Source organism: Thermobia domestica, chromosome 1 (assembly GCF_964235325.1).
Source record: "Thermobia domestica chromosome 1, izTheDome1.hap1.1, whole genome shotgun sequence".
In the NCBI taxonomy this organism is placed as follows: Eukaryota; Metazoa; Arthropoda; class Insecta; order Zygentoma; family Lepismatidae; genus Thermobia; species Thermobia domestica.
Genome location: NC_137454.1, coordinates 197,244,419 through 197,266,033, shown reverse-complemented (window position 1 = coordinate 197,266,033; position 21,615 = coordinate 197,244,419). Strand labels below are relative to the sequence as shown.

The window sequence follows — 21,615 nt, the reverse complement described above, 5'->3', positions numbered from 1 at the left end:
TGTGAAGAATGAATATGGATTGCGAGGGGAAACGTTAAATGTCTATGCATGGAAAAAGTAGACGAAAACAAGAATAGTGGTTGCTGTATAGTCGTGTGGCCGAGTGGTAAGATCGTGGGTTCAAGTCTCACTGTCTACTATCATTTATTTATTTCTGTGGCAAAATAAGTGATGAAATGGCATTGCGTCGGTAATTGTTGTGAGAAGGTTGAAAACGTCTTGATATACACCTGCATGCAAAAGATATAAAGAGCTATATATCATGTCCTAGATACTTGTAAGTACAAAGGGATCGTTGAAGACTTGAAACTATATAAATTAATACAGAAAAAAAAAGAAAATTTATAAGGAACATGCCAAAGGACGATAAAATAATGGAAGCAAAGGCATGCATTACAGTATGAACACTTAATAAATGACGAGTATCCCTTGTACGCGATCAGTTGGCTATCTGATGACAGTACCAAACTCGTTTCCCAAACATGCTCTTCACTTCGTTAGTAACGGCTATCAGCTCGTATACAAAATTGTTTCAACCATTAGAAAAATAAATATGAATCGAGAGAAAATTAAAACTCGTGATCACAAGCTCCGGAACCAGCTACCTTTACTACGGGTTTAGGCTACTTATATTACTAATAAGTGACAGAATTAACTATACATATATGCAATTACAGTGGGTATTAATAACAAGTTATGTGTCAGTAAAAATACTGAGGATGTAAGAAACGATCGAAGAGAGATCAAAAATAAATATACCCATGAAAATAAATAAATAAAATCTTAGATTACGTAAAGAACAAATATGGTAAGACAATAAGCGTAACAAGCTGATTCGTTAAATAAAACAGTCAAATGTCTGAAAAGCAAGGTTCTTTCTTTATTCGGTGTGAATTCCTTTCACCGTGTTCTTTATAAAAAAAATATCACATAAATATCAGGTGTACAGAGATGTGAATAGTTTGAGGTATAAAGAATAGTATTATCAAGAAAGCAATTGACTGTCGGATGCTTACGGAAAGGAAACCAAGGAAAAACTGGAAATAGAACTCATGTTAGTAATATAGCTTGTGGCGAAATATGACAAATGTAGCTCACAAACTGACAAAAAAGGTCCTACGTTGGGAAAAGCTAATCAGAATGTATAGATACGAAAGATGGTATCGTATTGTTGACAATGTTCTTCCACACAGCCAGTACAAAACCATCACTTTTACTTTCGTCCATTCTTTTCACACTTGGATATTTTGCCTTTTCTCTCGCAATCCGTATTCTTTTCTTACAAATTACTTTCCATTTCGGCATACTGCTTTCTGAGTCCTCAACTTTATACATTGTGTTCTTGGGTTCCAACTCCAACTTGGTTCGCTCCAATTGTGCAGCATAAAACTTATGTTAGGGAAGCAGCTTAAAACCTATTTTCATGTTTTGGATTTTCAGTACATTGCATTTTGTATTATCACGTAAATCTTGAGAAGACATACTGTAATTAGACTGAAACTACATGAGAGACTCGGCAGAAGAGAATGGTAAGCGCAATTTTCTAACTTCCAAATTAACTGAAAAAAAGTTCAACATTTCAATGCAATGTAATACAATAACTCAAACGAAACAAGCTCCCGGTGTTATATGCATTTACAATTCCAGACTTAAACTACCTACATACTATTATTTAGTCTGATTCTAACCCATTCACCTATTAACTCAATTTTGCAGGAAGTGGCTTCTAGCATAACATTCTCTTTTCCCGAATCACTTATATATGTAATAGTAATGAAAAGAAATTTTAAAAGTGAAAAAGCGAAAAATATTTTTATAATGATTTGTGTATTGTTTTTGTTAGAAAATTACTGAAAATTACAAGGAAAGAAAATATGGAATATTTGTGAAACCGAAGAGGATAAATTTAGTTTCAAGGTAGTTAACAAGACATCAAAGAAAGCAATGGTTATAACAAAAATACAAGGCTAGAGGGGCTGTAAATGTAGAACATGAAATCTAGGCAAAGTGAAGAAGCTGCATAGGCTCGCAAAAACTAGACACAAGGCAACAAACAACATTTTGTATATTAGGAAAATGAAAGATGACCAAGATGAAGACTGAAAACGCGTTAAGTCCTGACAGCATATTAGTGGAAGCATGGTAGAGCTTGCGCCCAGAAAATCTACCTGAAACAGAAAATTTATGAACCGGAAAAATGCTAAATTCGTGCAGGGATATTGGTACTATATCAAATTTTAAGAAGGCAAATGCACAGGATCATGGAAACTACAGAAAAATGAAACTAATTTGACATATAATGAAGATTTGGGAGGAAATTGTAGATGGGTGATTATGGGAGGGAATATCAATAGGAGGAGAACAATTTTGATTTATATCAGCAACGAGTACAATGAATTCCATTTTTATATTAAGACCAACTATGGAAAAACACCAGGAAAGAACCAAAAACGAGTTTATATATTCTTTATTGATTTGGAAAAGAGCTACGGTAGGGTCCCATGGCAGGAAGTATGGGGATGTCTGAGGAAAAAATGAATGTCAGAGAAATGCGTGAGATTAATCCAAGGAATGTATACAGGAGCCAAGATCCAAACAAGTAATAGTGTGAGATCAACAAGCTAAATTCCCTGTTCGGGTTGGATTACATGAGAGCGCAGCCTTAAGTACGAGCCTCTTCAACATTGTCATGAATTTTCCAACATAAGATGAGAAGAATGAAGCTTCATAGTTATGATATTTCCGATGATAGTATATTATACAATACGAACAGTGAAGAAGTTTTACGAAGATTGAAAGTTGTAAGATGGAGGCCTAAACGTTAATAAAGGGCAAACTGAATGTCGCGAATTTAACTGAGAAAGAAATAAGAAAGTCACACAACAAGTAAATTAGATATAGTGAAGAATTTTATATATTTAGTATATCTGTTGTAAGAGTGGTTATTTCAACATGGAAATAACACACAAAATGCCAGAGGAACGGCGAAACTAGAAGAAATTATGTGACACTTTCTGTGATCGTAGAATCATGATAAATAATAAGAAAAAAATGAATATTACCGAAATGAGAATGTTACGCTGGGTGCATAGGATAACAAGTAGAGATAGAATGAGAAATTAGAAAGCAAAATGAACAACCAAGGTTGTAGTGATATCTAAGATGTAAGTAAGAAGACTACAGTGGTAGGATCATCTAGTATCAAGAACATTGATTTACGGATATTAACAAGGAAAAAATCAGCTTTATAAACTCTATTAGGATATATAGTCGTTTCGACCCATATTGTGTGTTTATACTACAATTGAACAAAATTGTTAAACGGCAACAATAGTAAGCGGACAACATTTAAAGTAGTGCTCAGTTCACGCACAAGATATAGGTAGAACAATACCTAGAGTACTAAAAGTGAGGGCCAAATAGTAAAAAAAAGGTAGTAACCAAAAAGAATTAATTCTTGGTTTCATTAGAACCTATTTGTGATGTCCGCCTTAGATTTCGAAGGAAAATAATACTTCGATATTTCTGCATAAGCCAATAAGATAACATTCTCATCTATGAAATGTATATACAAAAATTAATAAATGTACCATATTTTAAAAGAAGATTTTCTACGAAAATAACACTTAAAATATAATTATGCATAACTATTTTATTTAACGAAATATATTTATGCCATGTTCGTTCTACTAAATGTAAGTGTTCATAATATTTAAAACCATATTTCGAGAATATAATAGTAAGTAGATAATTAGTATCATTTCCGTGAATCAAAGATAGATGGAAGGATGAAATATTAATTTCAGGAGTACTTATGTTTTAACTTTCAGAAGTACTTATGAGTAGGAGGATCGCGCTCCCAGCGCGTGAGGTTTCATCTGCTTTATTTTCCTCAGATTGAACATATGTCATTACATAGTTGTGCAAATTGAATACAATTTGTGCTATAGGTAAAAGATACCACACTCTACAGATTCGCCTCTTGAAACAATAAATAACCGCTTGGTTGTCACAATATATATTATGTTAAACGTAATACAATGATTGGTATTTACACTAATATGTGTGTTACCTGGTAAGGAAATTCTCCAGGCTTTGCAGGATATCCACCAAAGATCTTTACTTTTTTATGATGAGAATGTGTATGCAAAAGCCCGTTTCTCTCCGCTGAAACATGTACACGTATGTATTAGAATTCCATTAATTATACAAGTTTTCATAAACATATGAGATACAGGGGAGGCTGAAATCATTCATTAAGATTATTAAAAACAGAATAATATATATACAAATAGTTTTTCAATGGATGAATACTTGGTTGCTAAAAATATTATTTTTTCTAAACTCACGATTTATTTAAAAACTACATAGTTATTTTTAATTAATCAGGTCATGAAATGTAATATATAGGGCCCCAAAACGCGGACACACTCTTATAAGTAGTAGTTACTGCAAAATATAATCAAAGTACTAATTCAGGTGGAGAATATGGATTTGGAAATTGTTTGTTGATACATTTGAAAGACGTCTGCCATCTTGAATATTACACAATTTTCTTAATTGGAAATAAAAGCATGTTGTATGTCATTTTAATATAAATTTAATGTCATTTTTAGTTTTGTTCTAGCGCTAACTGTTACGAAGTTATGACTGTTTCTTTGCTTTGTCCTCCAACAAAATAGATTAGGCATACAACAAGGACCACGAACTGTTACAGGTAGTTATTAATGTGTTCCCGTTCCAAACGATTGTCAGATACGTTGTTCTTTCCGGGTAACTTGACCTCTGGCGCTAAGTATCGGCTGTAATGTTACAACATACGTCCATAAATCTTTCCTTGAGATGCAAAACATCCTTAACTTTTACCACATACAGAACAGACTTCATGTAGACCTACAGTTAGTAGCCTAGTAAGGTTACGAAGAGGAATGACGTGGTCATTACATTCCACCTCGTTGATCGAAACATACATTATTAAATTGTTGATAGATTTACTCACGTATAGTCGTAACGTAATGGAGGAGGCTAAATTGTGCAGGAAAAACTTACGGAATAATCCATCCTAAGGCAGAAATGATAACGATATCTCATCTTCAACATCCGCCGAAAATCCATCGCCACTAGTGTCCCGTCAATGAAGAATGAATCCACAACGCGAGTGCCCCACCCCACACCCCACTATCACTTTAGAGAGTAGAAAGAGTTTTCTTTGTAATTGAAAACAGCCTATAGCGGAAAAGTACTGTGCAGATTTTCATAGCAGACGTGCGACATTTGGTTCAAATCAGAACCTATACCAAACATGGGATCTTTTACAGTTTGCAGGGGAATATCTTTGATACTGTTTATTAAACGAAAACTTACATTTGGTTAAATGATAATTTGAAAAATATCCCCTTCTTAAACTCATACTTCCGTGAAAAATAATATCTGAATTTAAAACTTGCTTTTAGCATCGGCTCATTTTACAACTAGTTCTACATAAAATTCACTTTCTGGATTTATAGATCTTTTTCTATAATAATTATAACACTCAGGAGAAATATGAAAAACATTACTCCTTCAGTAAGTGCTCTTCTATTATTGCGTTCGTTTCCAGCAACTTTTCATATTGATTTTTGAGGAAAAGTTAGGTATGATGGTCGCTTGTACTAGTTAATTTAGTTGGTTCATTTCGGGTTTAGCGTCTCATTCAGCACCGTAAAAATATTAGACATTGATCCCCAAGTTTATATGGGATACGAATAACATGACCTTCCACTGTAAATTAAACTTAATCCAAAGACATGTACGTTTACCATATAGCCACGAAGGAATTCTTAATTATACTGATAATCACCTTGAACTCTATTCTCACATTGACACGAGAAAACACTTTTTTATTCGTTTTCAACTATTTAATAAGATAATATGCTTACGTGCGACCTAGTATGATTAAAAAAAAACCTAAAAAGAATTTATTTTACAGATTTTATGAGAATCGTAAAGTTTTCAATTTTTATATGTAGTTTGTTTCCTACAGATTCTTTCTCTTTCTTGAGTTAGTGAGTTTACTTCAGAATAAATACTTCTGCTGAAGTAGGAAATACAAAAAGAAGAATGAAAACGCCGTGCCCGATATGGTAGCACTAAAATACACAAGTTTGTCAACTCTAACGTTATATGAAGCCACAATTACTTCCAGCTTCTCATATGTAATGTTTGGATGCAAAACAAGCAAGTGTTACAGAAATTGCTGATGAAACAGCTACAAGAAGCGGAAAAAAAGAAGGGTGTATTAAGAAAAATATCTGATGGAAAGATTATGCAATTTATTATTTCATACTACATAAACAGAGAAAGGAATATATCACAAACGAAGACTAAGACCTTTCAAAGTCTTCATAAGTCAAGCAAATATCCTATTTGATATTTGTACTTCCAACAAAGATCTATCAAGTGCATCATGGAATTGGAGGACTCCGACTTTGTACTGCATTTATTGAACAGACACCATCAGAAACTCAGATATACATAACTCTACAACTCAAATGTTCTTTAAGTTATCTGATTTGCAAGTGAATGAGATACGATAGAGGTGGTATATAGATGGATTTAAGGCTGCAAAACCCTGTAAAATTTGATGATTAATATGATCCGTCAACAAAAGAAAATGTAATAAAAGTAACTAGAAAGAGGAAAGTGACAAGAAAGATATAGAGAGCAAGTTGTAAACTTAGTAGAAATTTGATGATATTAATAATTTAAAGAAACTATCAGTGTTATGGAAGTCTATTTGGATTTACTAGGAACAACAAAATTAAAGCAATAAATATACAAGAACATTTCACATGCAGATTGGGATGAAAATATAACGGAGACGTTTCATGACTTTCTGGTACAGCTTTCGATTATTACACATTATCAAGTATAACGGAGTATGTAAAGTGTTTGTTCATTGCGATTGAGCTGTGGAAACATAACATCAAAGGGAGTTGCTATTCAGTTAATTGAAGAAGAGATGGGAAACCAATGCTATAGTGAATTTGCAAACTGCATGGCAACAAGCTTCATCTCCATCGTCTGCTGCATTATTTAAATGGACATTTGATATGACTTTGCTAATATTTCATGCTTTATCGTAAATAACTTGAATCATGCGAGAAGCTCTCGGTAGTCATATTTGAAAGAATTCAGTCTCATTCCAATCTCTATTTATCTTGACAAGTTGTCTGATGTGAGTTTCGAGTTGTTTATCTACTCTTATCTCTTACATAAAATGGAAGTTTACAATAGTACCAAAAAAAGCTATTCCTTAGAACAGATCAACAACAACTGCTAAATATTTCCAAATTGCTTAAAGCAGAGATTTAAACTAAACTCTTGTAGAGGCATAATTGATAGAGGGAAGAAATCGTGTAAACGTGTAACAGAAGTATTTCATTGAAATATCGAAGTGAGAAAATTAAAGATGTGCCAAACACATGGGTGGTTGGGTTGGGTATAGGCGAAACTCAACTTGCAATATTCTTCTTGTGATTAATTCTGGAGTTGAATCTACTTAGAAATGAGCAAGGAGATATATAATCGAATGATGAGACAGGTTTATCAGTCGTAAATTAATAACTTTCTAAAGTTAATAGTTCCGGTTTAAAACAGTTCCGACGAAAATTGAGAGTTAAAATGGGATTTTTTGAAAATACTATTTAATTAAATGTTTAATGTACGGAAAAGAAACGTTTCGTTGTTTTTATGGTCATAATTTTTCTTTTAACAAAACTATAGAAGTAACGTCTTTGAAAAGCGTAAAAGCCTTGCTTTGCATAAGTACCGAAAAATTATTCCAGTGTTGCTTCAAGATATTATCCGATTTGACCCAATTTTTGCACATTAATTATATAAATAATTTGAAATGATCCCCGAAACAATGTGCGTAGCACTCCCGATGCAATTAGCATCTATGGTACGAGCGCTTATAGTCATTCCCCTTTCATTTTTCTGTATGAACTTATTTTCTGATCCTCCAACTCGTAGGATGTCTACTTTCTAATATTCTATCTTTACTTGCTATGCATGTACACCAAAATTAAGCAGAGCTAGAGGAATATATAATAGATAAGTATTTCTAATAGTGAATAGCGGGAACATCGTGCGCGTCTAGTTCTTCTTATGATAAAACAAAGAAACTATAATTCCATGAATGAGACCAATCACAGACTACATTTAAAGGATTAGCTTTATTTAGCAAACGCAACTAATAAACGGATGGATTAACTTCCAAATACTATTTAATTCTTGAAAAGCAAGAAGCTTTGGAATTAAAATGGCAAAATTCTTCATACGTAATCAGCAGAATGAATATGGATGTGTTTCTTTGAATTTCCGGATGTAACAAAATATACACTGATCTATCCTGACTTATGATGAAGTCAGAATTTATTGTGAGAGATTTACTTTGAGTGACTGTGGCCATTTACGAAATCACTATGTCGTGTAAGCAGGACGTCGCATGCTTAACGAAACAATAATACTAACACGCATTTGAAATAAATGACATATGGGTGTATTATACAAAATTTTAATTGCTGTTCAATATGGTAATTTGAACTAGGAAACAAAGAAGTGCAAAGTCAACTACGTCCTATGAAGCATAGAGTGAACCATCAAATACCTCCAAGATGATTTTAAAGCACGTAGAAAGTTATTTTTTGCATTACATGCTTAGAAATATACACCAGAAATGTAGATATAGAGTCAGACTTCCTTTTACTACTCAGTGTTAGTACTACTGTAATATATATCTTTTCAAAACCAAGGCTTCCGGAATTTCTCTCTATTCTTCCTACCTTCTCTTCCCAGATCCCTTTAGATCGTATTATTTTCCACTTATCGAGACACATGTTCTATGATGCGTTACAATCATAATTATACAGAACATGTAAATAGCTCATTTGTAAATAGATAGTTTCGATGAACATAATAGTCACTTACACTTACTTGAAGCATACACGATGACAAGTGCCGTAACAATGAGACGAAGCATAGTTAGTGCAAACTGTAAAAAGTCCTTAAATGCTGCTGGTCTGCCAACGATTGCATGTATCTACCTGTATGAATACAATAGATTAAAGTACAATACGTACTGTTCATGAAATTCTTACCTTTTTTGATCATCTTTTTACGAGTAATTCTAAGGTTTAGGTTTGTGCAATTTAATGACCGACATATATTTTTCGACTTATCAATTAATATAATATAGAAAAAATGATGAGTGTTGCATAAAAAGTCTAATAAAAAATTGTTAAATTTTTCACAAGGATAGCTCTTTGATATAATAGCACAATGTGCACAATGAGGAACAATACGTTTATTAAAGATTATTGATATTTATAAAAATTGTCTTTGTCCTATATCATATTGTTTCCACAAAATACGAATGCTGCGGTATGAAACAAACATAGAAAATTATGAATCTCAGTTTAATACAGCATTACTGAACAAAAATTTCAGTTCTATGTATAACATAAAAATAAGTTTCTTCTGTAAGTTTAGCAATTAAGTGAGAACACTAGATTTACTTACAAATATCTAACAAAAAGAAACAATGTTAGTGAAAGCTGTACATGCGTTACAGAAAATTCTTCAATTTATATAGAGTTCACTATATTTCTACGATGATGATGGGCTCTATGAGTAAAACAGAAGTAAATGCTTCAAAGCTGGGATATGAAGTAAAAACGTGCTGGGAAGCTAATGGGTGAAATATGAATATTTGCTTCCATCTGCACAAATAAGCTGTATGTTCTATTTTGTCACTTTGTGTTTGTATTTCTCCTGACTGAAGAAAATGCTTTAATATCTCTGTCATGTGACTACATTTTGTTACTCTCTTATTTATTGTTAGAATGAAATATTGAATAAATTCAAGAAGAAAAGGAAATTTGTTCTTGAATAGGAAGGAAAAGTTCTAGTTGGTATTCGCTGTAGTTTTTAGTTTCAATGAATTATTTATGAAAGTATTAGACTAACGATAAACAAGAAAGAAATGTTATAGTAAAAAGTTAGTAGAAACTATTCTGAAAATGATTAGATGTTTTACTATTAAATTATCATTTAGGATTTACGAATTAATTAAAACTTCCAAATTTTCATCATAAACACTAAGAGATTACTCGAACCACCATACTATTACAACTACTACTCTTACTCTTAGTACTACTACTACTACTACGACTACTACCACAAATAATAATAATATTGAATATAAAGACATAAAGAGTTTCTTTAATAACACATTCAGAAATTAGAAATCAATATTTAGATTTTACATTGGGAAAACTATGCAATATTTAGTTTTGTGTCTCAGATGATACCCTTCAGTCTTAGATTATATTCGCTAAATTTAGTTCCTTAAAAAGTAATAGATATAGAACAACGAGCAATTTGAAAAAAAGTGACAATGAGAAAGTATGTCGCTCTCCATTAAATCGTATTCCACAAATTTCTCGACAGCATCAACTGTATCAATTTCTGTATCAATAAAACTCGTTTAATTACTGGATTTTGAAGAAACCTAAAGAATAAAAATCTACCATTCATAGGAAAGAAAAGTGCTAATAAGACGATGGTATGGTATTCCTAGTTCCAATGAACAAGAGCTATTAGATAACAATCAACGTCAAAAAATGTGTTAAAAAATTAGCAATAACTATTATGAAAATGTAGATTTTGTGAAATGTTTTATCATTTAAAATTTATTATTGAATTAAAACTTTATTTTAACTATACAAAACATTTATTTAAACCATCTAAAATTTGAAACACAGAAAACTGTTTAAAAGAGTTGCAATAAGTTTTTTTTTAAAAAAATTGTAAGACAATATAAAAGTAATTCTGTAAAGAGTGTCTTAAACTAATGTCATACCCAAAGCTATACACTAAGGCTTTCATTTTGTAAACTGAACTCTATGAAATTCAGGATAAACTGTTTCCCGCAAGGGAACGGGGTGGGAGCAATATTTTATCACTTCTTGTCAATCACTTCCAGTACACGGTTGCGATCGCTTTCTTTCGTCAAGACGAGTTGCTTGATATTGCCAACCCCCCTGTGTGTGCCTTTAATATCAAGTGCGTAGCTCGAAGACAAAGGAAGATTGTCCTCTGAACATTTTCTATAATGTCCGGGAAAATTCAATTACTAATTCTAAGAATGTAAACACATGACGAGTTATGTTCATAATCATTGTATTTTCAATAAACGATTGTAATGTTAGAGTGTACTTTGTTGTGTAAAGGATGAACAAACGTTACCAGATCACAACCTACAGAATCTGACTATTTTCTCTATTTGATGACGAAAAACGAATAGCAAACACATACCTTCAGTTGATGTTGTTTCTCAGAAAGCTAAGGTGCAGCAGAGCTAACTCCAACCACTGGTGATTATAATGCTATTAAAATGTTCGAAAGTAGACTGGTTGTAGAACTTATATCGTAGACCAATTTACCATAGTTCGTAAAGATTCTTAAAGTAAATCACGTTGAATTGTCAAACTTAAAATGAATGAACTGAGAGTCTCTTCTCCGTCGAATGATCGTTTGAGACCGCTCTCCGTCGAATGATCAACGAATAGTCATCTAAGACATATCCCGTCGAATGATTACCATCTTTTCTTCGTAGGGTATTTATTTTCAACCTATCAGTTTCCCAATTTTCCACCTTGCTTTACGTCGCTCCACGTGTTTGCTATCTCATTGCCGAAATTCATATTTCTGCAATGATCATCAAATAGACAAAATCTCCAGACGTCTATCTCCGTAATCCGACAATTTTGTCACATCCTAAAATTTGTGTCGATGTTAACAATTGACAAATAACAACATAAACATTACAACTACTCTCAGAACATTCCTGACACAGCATTTCATCTTTGTTATTCTTTGTAATCAAAACATTGCACATTCACACGTCTGTCTTTACAATTGACATAACCAAAACAATATTTGGATAACATAATTTTGAAATCTATTTTTTTAACCTAATTCTGCGTTGTTGTGATTTCTTGACTTTTAATTTTCTCACATTTATTTATCTTTAGTTAATCCAATTATTAAAAAATCTTAAAATAAAATCCAATTAACTTCACCTAATCAACACGGCTCCCTTTGAAACTCAAAGGTGCTTCGCGTCTCATCCAATCGAAGCATGAGATTGGAAAATACAAACACACAAATAATATAATATAAACCTTATTCCTTCACCGTAAATGAAATATTAAAAATATTAACAACATAAAATTAAACGATAAGATACTGAATTACATATTTACAATTTCGCGCATTTATATGCCTCATTAAAAGTATATAATATTCACAGGAACATTTTCCTACCATTTGCTGGTTTATTAATGTATTACAAGCACTTAGACTCTTGCTAAGTACTTTACATATTGTTCTCTTCATAGTTATATATATGTATCTTTGTTATCAACAGAGTCCCAAGTGGAAATTTCCTTTTGCTCCTTCACATGCATTGTCTCCAACTAATACATTTTATTGAGTCACCATACGTTTTGATTCACTTGATCACATTATAGAAATATACTGAATAAATTGTTAATTATGAATTCCACACATTTAAAATAACATTTAACTATTTATATGTCACAGACCTTCACCAACACTTGATCATTTTATCTGTTTTTTACCATCACCAAATTTTATTCCACCATAATCACTTATAAAACCATGATAATTCACCATCATGTTCTTGGCAACACTTGCATTTCCGTAAACTTACTGAGTTCGAAATTCTACAGTTTAGCGTTGAACGAAATCACAGCAAACTTCCGTTTGCACTGTGCGTCGTTAGTAGTTACGACATGAGTCCACTGCGCGAGTACCTGCCGTTTTCCAATACTTTACAGTTAAATTATTGATACTTCACACGGAAAATAATATTTGTTTGATTTTGTATCCTTGTCCGTCGATCGTGTTTTCACTGCATTATCGGTTTGTGAACAACAAAAATCATTGTTTTCGGACGTACTCGTGGAATCCGCTGCATTCTCTATACTGTAATTTTATATGTGAGTTCAACTTACGGAGATCCATGACCACTCTCAGATGTTTACCGTCTTTCTTGGGCACAACATGTAAAGGGTTAAAATGAACACTTTGGAACGTCGTATTATTCCTTGACTTAGCATTTCTGCTATTTGCTGGTATACGTTTTCTCTAAAACGATACGGAATAATGTATGGTTTAGACACTATAGGATCTTTACTTCTATGGTATATACGAAATCTTTACAACATCCGGGCTTAGATGAGAAAGCCTTTCTATGTCTATAAATAATATCTTTGAATAATGTTGCATTTTTGTCCATAAAATCCAAAGAATCTACGATACAATTCACGCATTTTGAGAAAGAAAAATCTTCATTACTGTTTGAAATTATTTCCTTTTCCATTTCTATGATATTAACTTCTTCCACTTTACGAAAATTAATTTCTGAAACATTGTTCACAAAAGGTTGACATTGACAGGCTATATCATTGTTTGCAGGTATTAATTTTTGAACCACTTCATTATCTATAGTACGCACGGTAAATGTTTTATTTTCGAAATCCAGGGTAGTGCGTAGCTCTGTTAGAAAGTCCATTCCAATTAAAACTTTTTCATTGAGTTGATTTATAACTATGAAAGGAATATTAATTTTATAACCTTGCATATCAATTTCAACTTGTGTTTTTCCTATGACCCTCTTTTTGTGTTTACCAGTATAATCAATCAATACTAGACTATCCACCTTTTGTAACCTGGGACTAGAATAATTCTTAGTAATTTCCTGGCAATAGGTATAGGATAAAAGCGAAACAGTAGCCCCTGTATCAATTAATGCATGAATAGGTATATCGTTAATTTTTATAGTAATTCGTGCCGTGCAAAAGGTTTTCAAGAAAACAAAATCATTTTCACTATTATCTTTTGCTTCCATCTCATCATCAAATCGCCAAAAACAGTTAGCAAACGGTATATATTGGTACGCAGTATTAGCACACAAACGTTTTAGTTTAGGTTTCGTATCAGATAATTGATTATATAAACTTAACGCTGACATGGGTTTAACCCCTTCCATATCAGCACCATCTAGTTTAAATTATGATGATTAAATGGTTCTATTAAATCACATTGTATTCCGCATTCTTGAGTAGAATCGGATCTATTGCATGTAGGCAGAATTTGGATTTTTGTTATTATAAATACTACCACCTATGAATCGGTTTTGTGCAAAATTACGATAATTGTTATTTCGATTATAATTTCGGTGATTATTTCTGAAATTCCTGTTACTATTTCTATCATTAGATTGAGTTGAATTACCAGTTGAATTTAGATTACTCGCTCGGTCATTAAAACGACGATTACCATTTCCTTGTGGGTTGAAACTATTTCCATTCTGTACACTTAGATTGCGAATATGAGCATAATTAATAGGATTGCGGCTAAGACTATCCTGACCTCTATTGGGATTTTTATTGTTCTTCTGCATTAAATATTGGCTTTCAAAGTTCTGCACTAGCATGATCAGATGACTAAAATTGGAACGTGCATTCTGCATTGTGCAGACATTAGAATTTGTTGCAATCGGAACGGCAATAGGATGAGAATAGAAGCAATTATACGCGATTCGAGATGATTAGGATTTAGAGCTCTTAATTCATTATACGTCGATACTACAAATTCAGTGACATTCTTGTGGCTTCGCGGATCAAAGGCCTTGGTACGTAATAAAGCATCTCTATTGGCAAGCATAAAGTCATTTTCATAATTGGATAACAAAGCAGCTTTAAAATCCAAATAAGCATGAAGATTTTCTCGGATTGCTTTGAACCACGTTAAACATGGTGGCTGTAGGACGTGCGGAAGGATCGTCAAGACTTTTGACTCCTTTATTCCTATTAGTTCACATTCGTTCTCAAACTTTTCGATAAATACCCGTGCAGGAATATCATCAGGCCCACCACTAAATTTTGTCAATGATTTTACCTCGTTAAATCGCAAAGGTCTGTCAGTATTATGGGACTTTAAATGTTTATATTTACCAAAATATTTTGGATTCCTACATGATGAATATTTCTTTCTTCTTCCATCTTCGGTACTTCCTTCGCTATATCCCGACGACTCACTGTCCTCAAAAACTCGATGAGGTGTTACTGGTTCTGGTTCCTTAAAAAGAGACTGATTTCTATATTCACTGTCGTGAGGGATTACTGGTTCTAATCCATTATACGAAGCCTGATTTCTATGTCCACCGTCGTGATGGGTTACTGGTTTTGATCCATTATGAGGGGACTGATGTCTATGTCCACCTTCGTGCTCTCCCTTAGTAGAATTGTACCACTCTTGAAAACAATTCATATCCTCTCGAAGTTCTCGGATGTGAAAAGTGTGTTCATTAATCACGGATTCCATTACTTTAACCACGTCCTGTATTTCAGTATAATTTTGGAATACTCGTTCCATCTTTTGATTATACTGCTTGAATTTCGTAGAAATTTGCTCCTCCAATTGACCTTCTATTTTACATTGTAATTGGTCCATTTTATCTTCAAGTCGTTCCTCAATTTTAAGTTGCAGTTGTTTTATTGAGTCCTCAAATTGTTGATGAGTTACCATTTTCTGCTGGAATTCCTCAAACTGCTGATAAGTTACTATTTTCTGCTGGAATTCCTCAAATTGCTGAAGAGTTACCATTTTCTGCTGGAATTCCTCAACTTGCTGATGAGTCACCATTTTTTGCTGAAGTTGATTCATTTGACAATATATCTGCTTTAAGAGATCCGCCATATTTCAGGAGCAGGAATATCCCTTTTCATAAGTCTTTCTTGGACACCTTCGGTTTCCGACATAACTCTGTTTATTTGTTTACCACTTCTTAGAACGGCAACATAAATATTGGGCTCAATTGTGTTCGTTGTTACTTTACTTCGAATCGATACACTAATTCCTGGTGTGAAGGCACCATTAAAATATAGAACAAAAATATATTATTTCGTTCCTTTCCCGTGGTTCTTAATAATTATTACTTGAGCCACAATATATATAAAAGAACATTAGAACGTAAATATTATTTATTTTTACCTTCGGTTAGTGTTCAGGATACAAACTTTTAAGTCCTTTAACATTAATTGTTCTGAGAACTTCCTAATCTTCTACCTATCATCTTCCTATTTATTTCAAGACTGTAACTAAGGAAAAAAATTAATAAATTACAATTTCCTTCCCTTCCTTTTTTCTATACAAAATCTGCTCCGTTATTGCACCTCTGATCTTATTCCTAAGACCAGTACAGATAGATAATAGTACAAACTATCTTTATAAAAAAATGCTCATAATAATGAAATATACAACATACCGTTGTAATTGTGTTTTTGATAAAAGATTGCGATGTTAGAGTGTACTTTGTTGTGTAAAGGATGAACAAACGTTACCAGATCACAACCTACGGAGTCTGACTGTTTTCTCTATTTGATGACGAAAACCGAATAGCAAACACATACCTTTAGTTGATGTTGTTTCTCAGAAAGCTAAGGTGCAGCAGAGCTAACTTCAACCACTGGTGATTGTAACGCTATTAAAATGTTCAAAAGTAGACTGGTTGTAGAACTTATATCGTAGACCAATTCACCATAGCTCGTAAAGATTCTTAAAGTAAATCACGTTGAATTGTCAAACTTAAAATGAATGAACTGAGAGTCTCTTCTCCGTCGAATGATCGTTTGAGACCGCTCTCCGTCGAATGATCAACGAATAGTCATCTAAGACATATCCCGTTGAATGATTACCATCTCATCTTCGTAGGGTATTTATTTTTAACCTATCAGTTTCCCAATCTGCCACCTTGCTTTACGTCGCTCCACGTGTTTGCTATCTCATTCCCGAAATTCATATTTCTGCAATGATCATCAAATAGACAAAATCTCCAGACGTCTATCTCCGTAATCTGACAATTTTGTCACATCCTAAAATTTGTGTCGATGTTAACAATTGACAAATAACAACATAAGCATTACAACTACTATCACAACATTCCTGACACAGCATTTCATTTTTGTTATTCTTTGTAATTAAAACATTGCACATTCACATGTCTGTCTTTACAATTGGCATAAGCAAAACAATACTTGGATAACACAATTTTGAAATCTATTTTCTTAACCTAATTCTGCGTTGTTGTAATTTCTTTACTTTTAATTTTGTCTTTTAATTTTCTCACATTTATTTATCTTTAGTTAATCCAATTATTAAAAAATCTTAAAATAAAATCCAATTAACTTCACCACCTCAACAATATATACGTGTGTTGCATCGCTGGAAACACTCCTTCCGTGGAAAATGTATTAGGTACCGTGTCCCGCAAGTGAGCAATTCCTGTATCGATTGCTTTTTTCGTCAGACGAGTTTATTGATATATATTGTATACGCAGCACTGAACCTCCGGGTTCGATAGGCCATAGAGTTAGTTAGTTAGTTATTGCATGTATATATTGATGTATATTGATGTATATATATATATATATATGTATATATATATATATATATATTGCATGTGTGGAATCACTGGAAACACTCCACTGAAGGAATCTGTATTATTTCCGTTTAATTTCCACCGAACTTGCCAAGCCATTCTCAATCATAATCTACCTTCTTGATAGAGATAAGCATGGGAAGACAAGTATATGTTTAAATTTTGGTACTACTCGTACATTTGTTTTGTCATTGTTTCTGTAATAACACTTAGCAAATCACATAAATTCAATTAAAGTTTACAGCATTATTAACGCTTAATGAAAAAATGTCCTAAAATTGGATATATATCAATTATGTCAAATATGAAACATTTCGACATTCTCTTAGTAGGGTGGTGTTATTTAATTGCTTCCACACGCACATTAACATCATGTATCAATTTTGCGGTATAAGGACCCTTTGCATCACCAAATATGTGTCCTTAATTGAAAGCAGTTGTTTTCTAATATTTTCCGATTGCCTATGAAGATATATACTGATTTTGTATGTACTGTTTACAGTTTCAATATTTCATATTAGTATTATTACTTAGTGTATTTAGATCATCTGTCCCAAATTTTATCTTAAACTAACAGTATGAAGAAGGGTAAGTGTTTTTGTTTAAACTGCAATAAATAATATTTTATCACCTTCGAATAAATAGGTTATGAGATAACATTTTTCAAAAACGTTTGTGATAGAAAAAAACCGTCACACATTTGATTTCAAGGAAATAAAAATATTAATTGTATCACAAAAAGATTATTTCTGATAGTTGAAAAGTAAACTATAATATGTATATATTTCAAATTCAGCGCTATCATTTGTGCTTTTTATTTAAAAAAATGTACTTTTATACTTACAGAACAATGCCTAACTCAATAGGTACTTCAAAGTTTTTAAAAAGTAGCTAAACCAATATACACTGTATATATAAGAGTGTTTCTCATGTAAGAACAAATGTACTATCTGATTTCGAACTGCTAGAATGCTTCAATCAATTCTGTTATTTATATTTTTTCATGCATGTGGTAAGTACGTACACTACGTCTTGATCCAACCTATCACTATTTAGATATTTTTATAGGTCATAAATTTTAAAAATATATAGAGGTTATAAATTTTAGTTATATTTGTAATGCCCCACCTTCGGTGATGTCATTAAATACCTTAGATGCTCATTGGTTGTTAATAGTTATTTATTGTTATTATTATATGTTTTGAAGTTGAATTACCTAGTCTGAACGTATAAAATTGCTACTTGTTGACATATTCTAGATCTGTACGCAACGAAACATTCGATTTATTGGCAACAACGTCCTTATTTTCTACGCCTGAAAGCAAAATTCTTAGGAAGAAAAAGAAAAAATACATAATTTGACTTATAACACATAATGTATTGAAGTGTAAGATCTAAATATGGGAATTATTAATATGGAGGGTTAATCCAATAAACCCACTCTGGGTTCTCAAATGCTTGCCCATCCTTCCGATTTTAAGATTATGTTTTGATTTTGATTTCATCCACGTCAAAATTTCAAGTGAATATGATGAATTATCTGTATGTATGCTGTTTAATGTTTGTCCAAGTTTTGGATGCTCATTCATGTCCAGATTTACTTATCAGCTATTAGTGGAATATGTATGTATTATATTGAAGTTTATATAAATGAACACTGGTACATGTTAATTTGAAATCAGGGTTGAGATTGGATATTCCCATTTGTTGATGCTACGGTTGAGGTATGGTTTCATTGATAAACATAATAAAGAGTAATTATAATGAAATACAAAGGTAATTTAAAATACGAGTAATAATAATAATACGAAGAAAGATTAATGTCGAATTGTAAGTAATGCTACGAGAATGAAATAATAGATAAAATGAAATATTAAGTTATAAAATAAAGTTATAAAGAGTAAAGAAATATGCAACTGTATACTCACCGAACATCCAACATAATTAATTATAACTGATTATAATATTCAAGTGCTAGTATTCATTCTTATAGTTTAAATGTAAATACATTCCGTTGAATTCAAATGCTACAAATACAAATATGGATAAAAAATGCAATAACAGGAAGACATCAATCCACTACTATCTGTTATAAGAACATACTTACTTACTTTGGAAATATAATAAGAAAAGTACTAATCTGAAGACGGAGATACATCATCACCTCTGGAATGTCGAACTCGAGGACGAGAGAAAATAATATAAAATGTTATTTGATTATGTACAGATAATTTATTTATGTATGTTATAGTACATTATTTATTACACTGTTTCATTTTTAGTTTTGGATCTATTATTTTAAATGCCAATTAATGCTTTGTTTACTTTCATGATTATAGTAATTAGTTAAAGTACCGTCCTCCATAAATATCGATTCCTTGAGTAGAATGTTTTTCCACTCCGAATCTGGAAAGCGTTATCTGTTCGTGTTAATGTATCTGGAGTTGCTCTCCAGATGGCGACCCATATATAGTACTGCGCAGAAGGAGAAAGAAATATAATAAGGGCTGTCTCATATTCTTAATTCTTTCATGTTCATGTCAATTATTTCGTAAAATTTATTGCACTAGTTAAAAGTATAGATAAAGTATCGTAGTTTTAGATCTTCGAAGTAATGTTTTATGCACGAATAGGCACAAACAGGTAATAATTTACAAGGAACATATGCTTGAATTATTTGGAGCAACACATTTCAAATTTACGCATATTAAGTCATGAAGCTCATTTTCAAACACCAAATTGTCTAGTTGGCCAGTTTTAATCTAGGACAAGTTATCATACCAGTGCAAATGAATTTTCCGCTTTAGCTGGTTTGAATACAGTAGTGTATCAAAATACATAACGTGCTATTTCATCTGATTTATTCTAAAACTATGCACTTTCTAATATTTAATGCTATAATAGAAACAAGTAATTGCACTATAGACATTTTCCTTACTACATATGTTATTTTACTTTCTGTCCTATTATATTCTCTTATAGTTAATATTGTACTATAAAACGTTATTAGTTTACTACAAATTTCCTTTAGAACATATTTCGTCCTCAACACAATACGTAAACAAATGCTAATTAATACATCGTATAGTTAAAATATATATGCTTTGAACTATGAGCAGTGAAGTTGTATGCAAGTAATTTTTTTATTTCAAACAGCAGTTAGCTACTGTAGTTTGATGTCATTTTCCGGAGGAATTGAAAAGCAAAATTTTCTGATATTCAAGTGCATAGATTTCCGTTGCTGTAACTTTTCAGTGGTTGAATCAGAATAACCATAACTTTGACGTGATAGGGGCGCATACCTCCTACTTTTGGGCCATATATATATATATATATATATATATATATATATATATATATATATATATATATATATATATATATATATATATATATAGTGTGTGTTGGTGTCTGATGAAGAGGACGTTAGGTCCTTGAAACTGTAACACATTGTAAGTATAGTTTTTAATATATTTCATTCTGCTCTGGTCAGAACTGTTTTAATTGTTAATATATATATCCCCTCTCAGGTATAGGATACTAGGACAGATTTGTCTAAGTTCACAGGAGATCAATTTGATCATGCCGATTGTTGCTTTTGTTTATTTTCTGCTACTGTTTTCTCACCTATTATAACAAAACGTTACCACTACGTTCTTTATTTACCAGAGTTTAGTTGATTTGCATTTGTTGTATTTTTTATAGATACTTTGCATATAACAAACTGAATTGTGTCCAAAATGGACATAGTGTACTATACCTCCGAGGAGGACATATATATATATATATATATATATATATATATATATATATATATATACTTTATCTTTATTTCTGAGTGCCTTGCAATAAACACAATCTTCATTTTTAACTTACTGCATACAAAAGTATACATTATTACAACATACATATTTGCATGTGCATTATTCTGCAATCATAGATATCCTCAAACGTGTGTTCTAGATATGACATTCAAATCAAATTGTCATACTTAGGAGTATTTTTCAACATCATTCATCATGACGATTATAGTAAGATATATT

At 32.0% G+C, this 21,615-nt stretch overlaps 2 protein-coding genes across 3 annotated transcripts in view; one reads left to right on the top strand and one right to left on the bottom strand.

The window, feature by feature from the left end:
- LOC145666976 (trypsin-1-like) overlaps positions 1–9,057 on the bottom strand; it is an 88,702-nt gene extending 79,645 nt beyond the window's left edge. The window contains exons 1-2 of one of the 2 annotated variants that reach the window (XM_081734647.1): positions 8,977–9,057; positions 4,073–4,167 (exon numbers count right to left, since the gene is read on the bottom strand). In XM_081734647.1, the coding sequence (XP_081590773.1) occupies positions 4,073–4,167; positions 8,977–9,022 (141 nt within the window). In that variant the 5' untranslated portion in view covers positions 9,023–9,057. Of the gene's footprint in view, positions 1–4,072; positions 4,168–8,970 lie in introns of both variants that reach the window. The other variant, XM_081734639.1, reaches the window with a different exon arrangement.
- LOC145666972 (chymotrypsin-2-like) overlaps positions 1–21,615 on the top strand; it is a 405,304-nt gene that overhangs the window by 323,829 nt on the left and 59,860 nt on the right. The window lies entirely within an intron of this gene.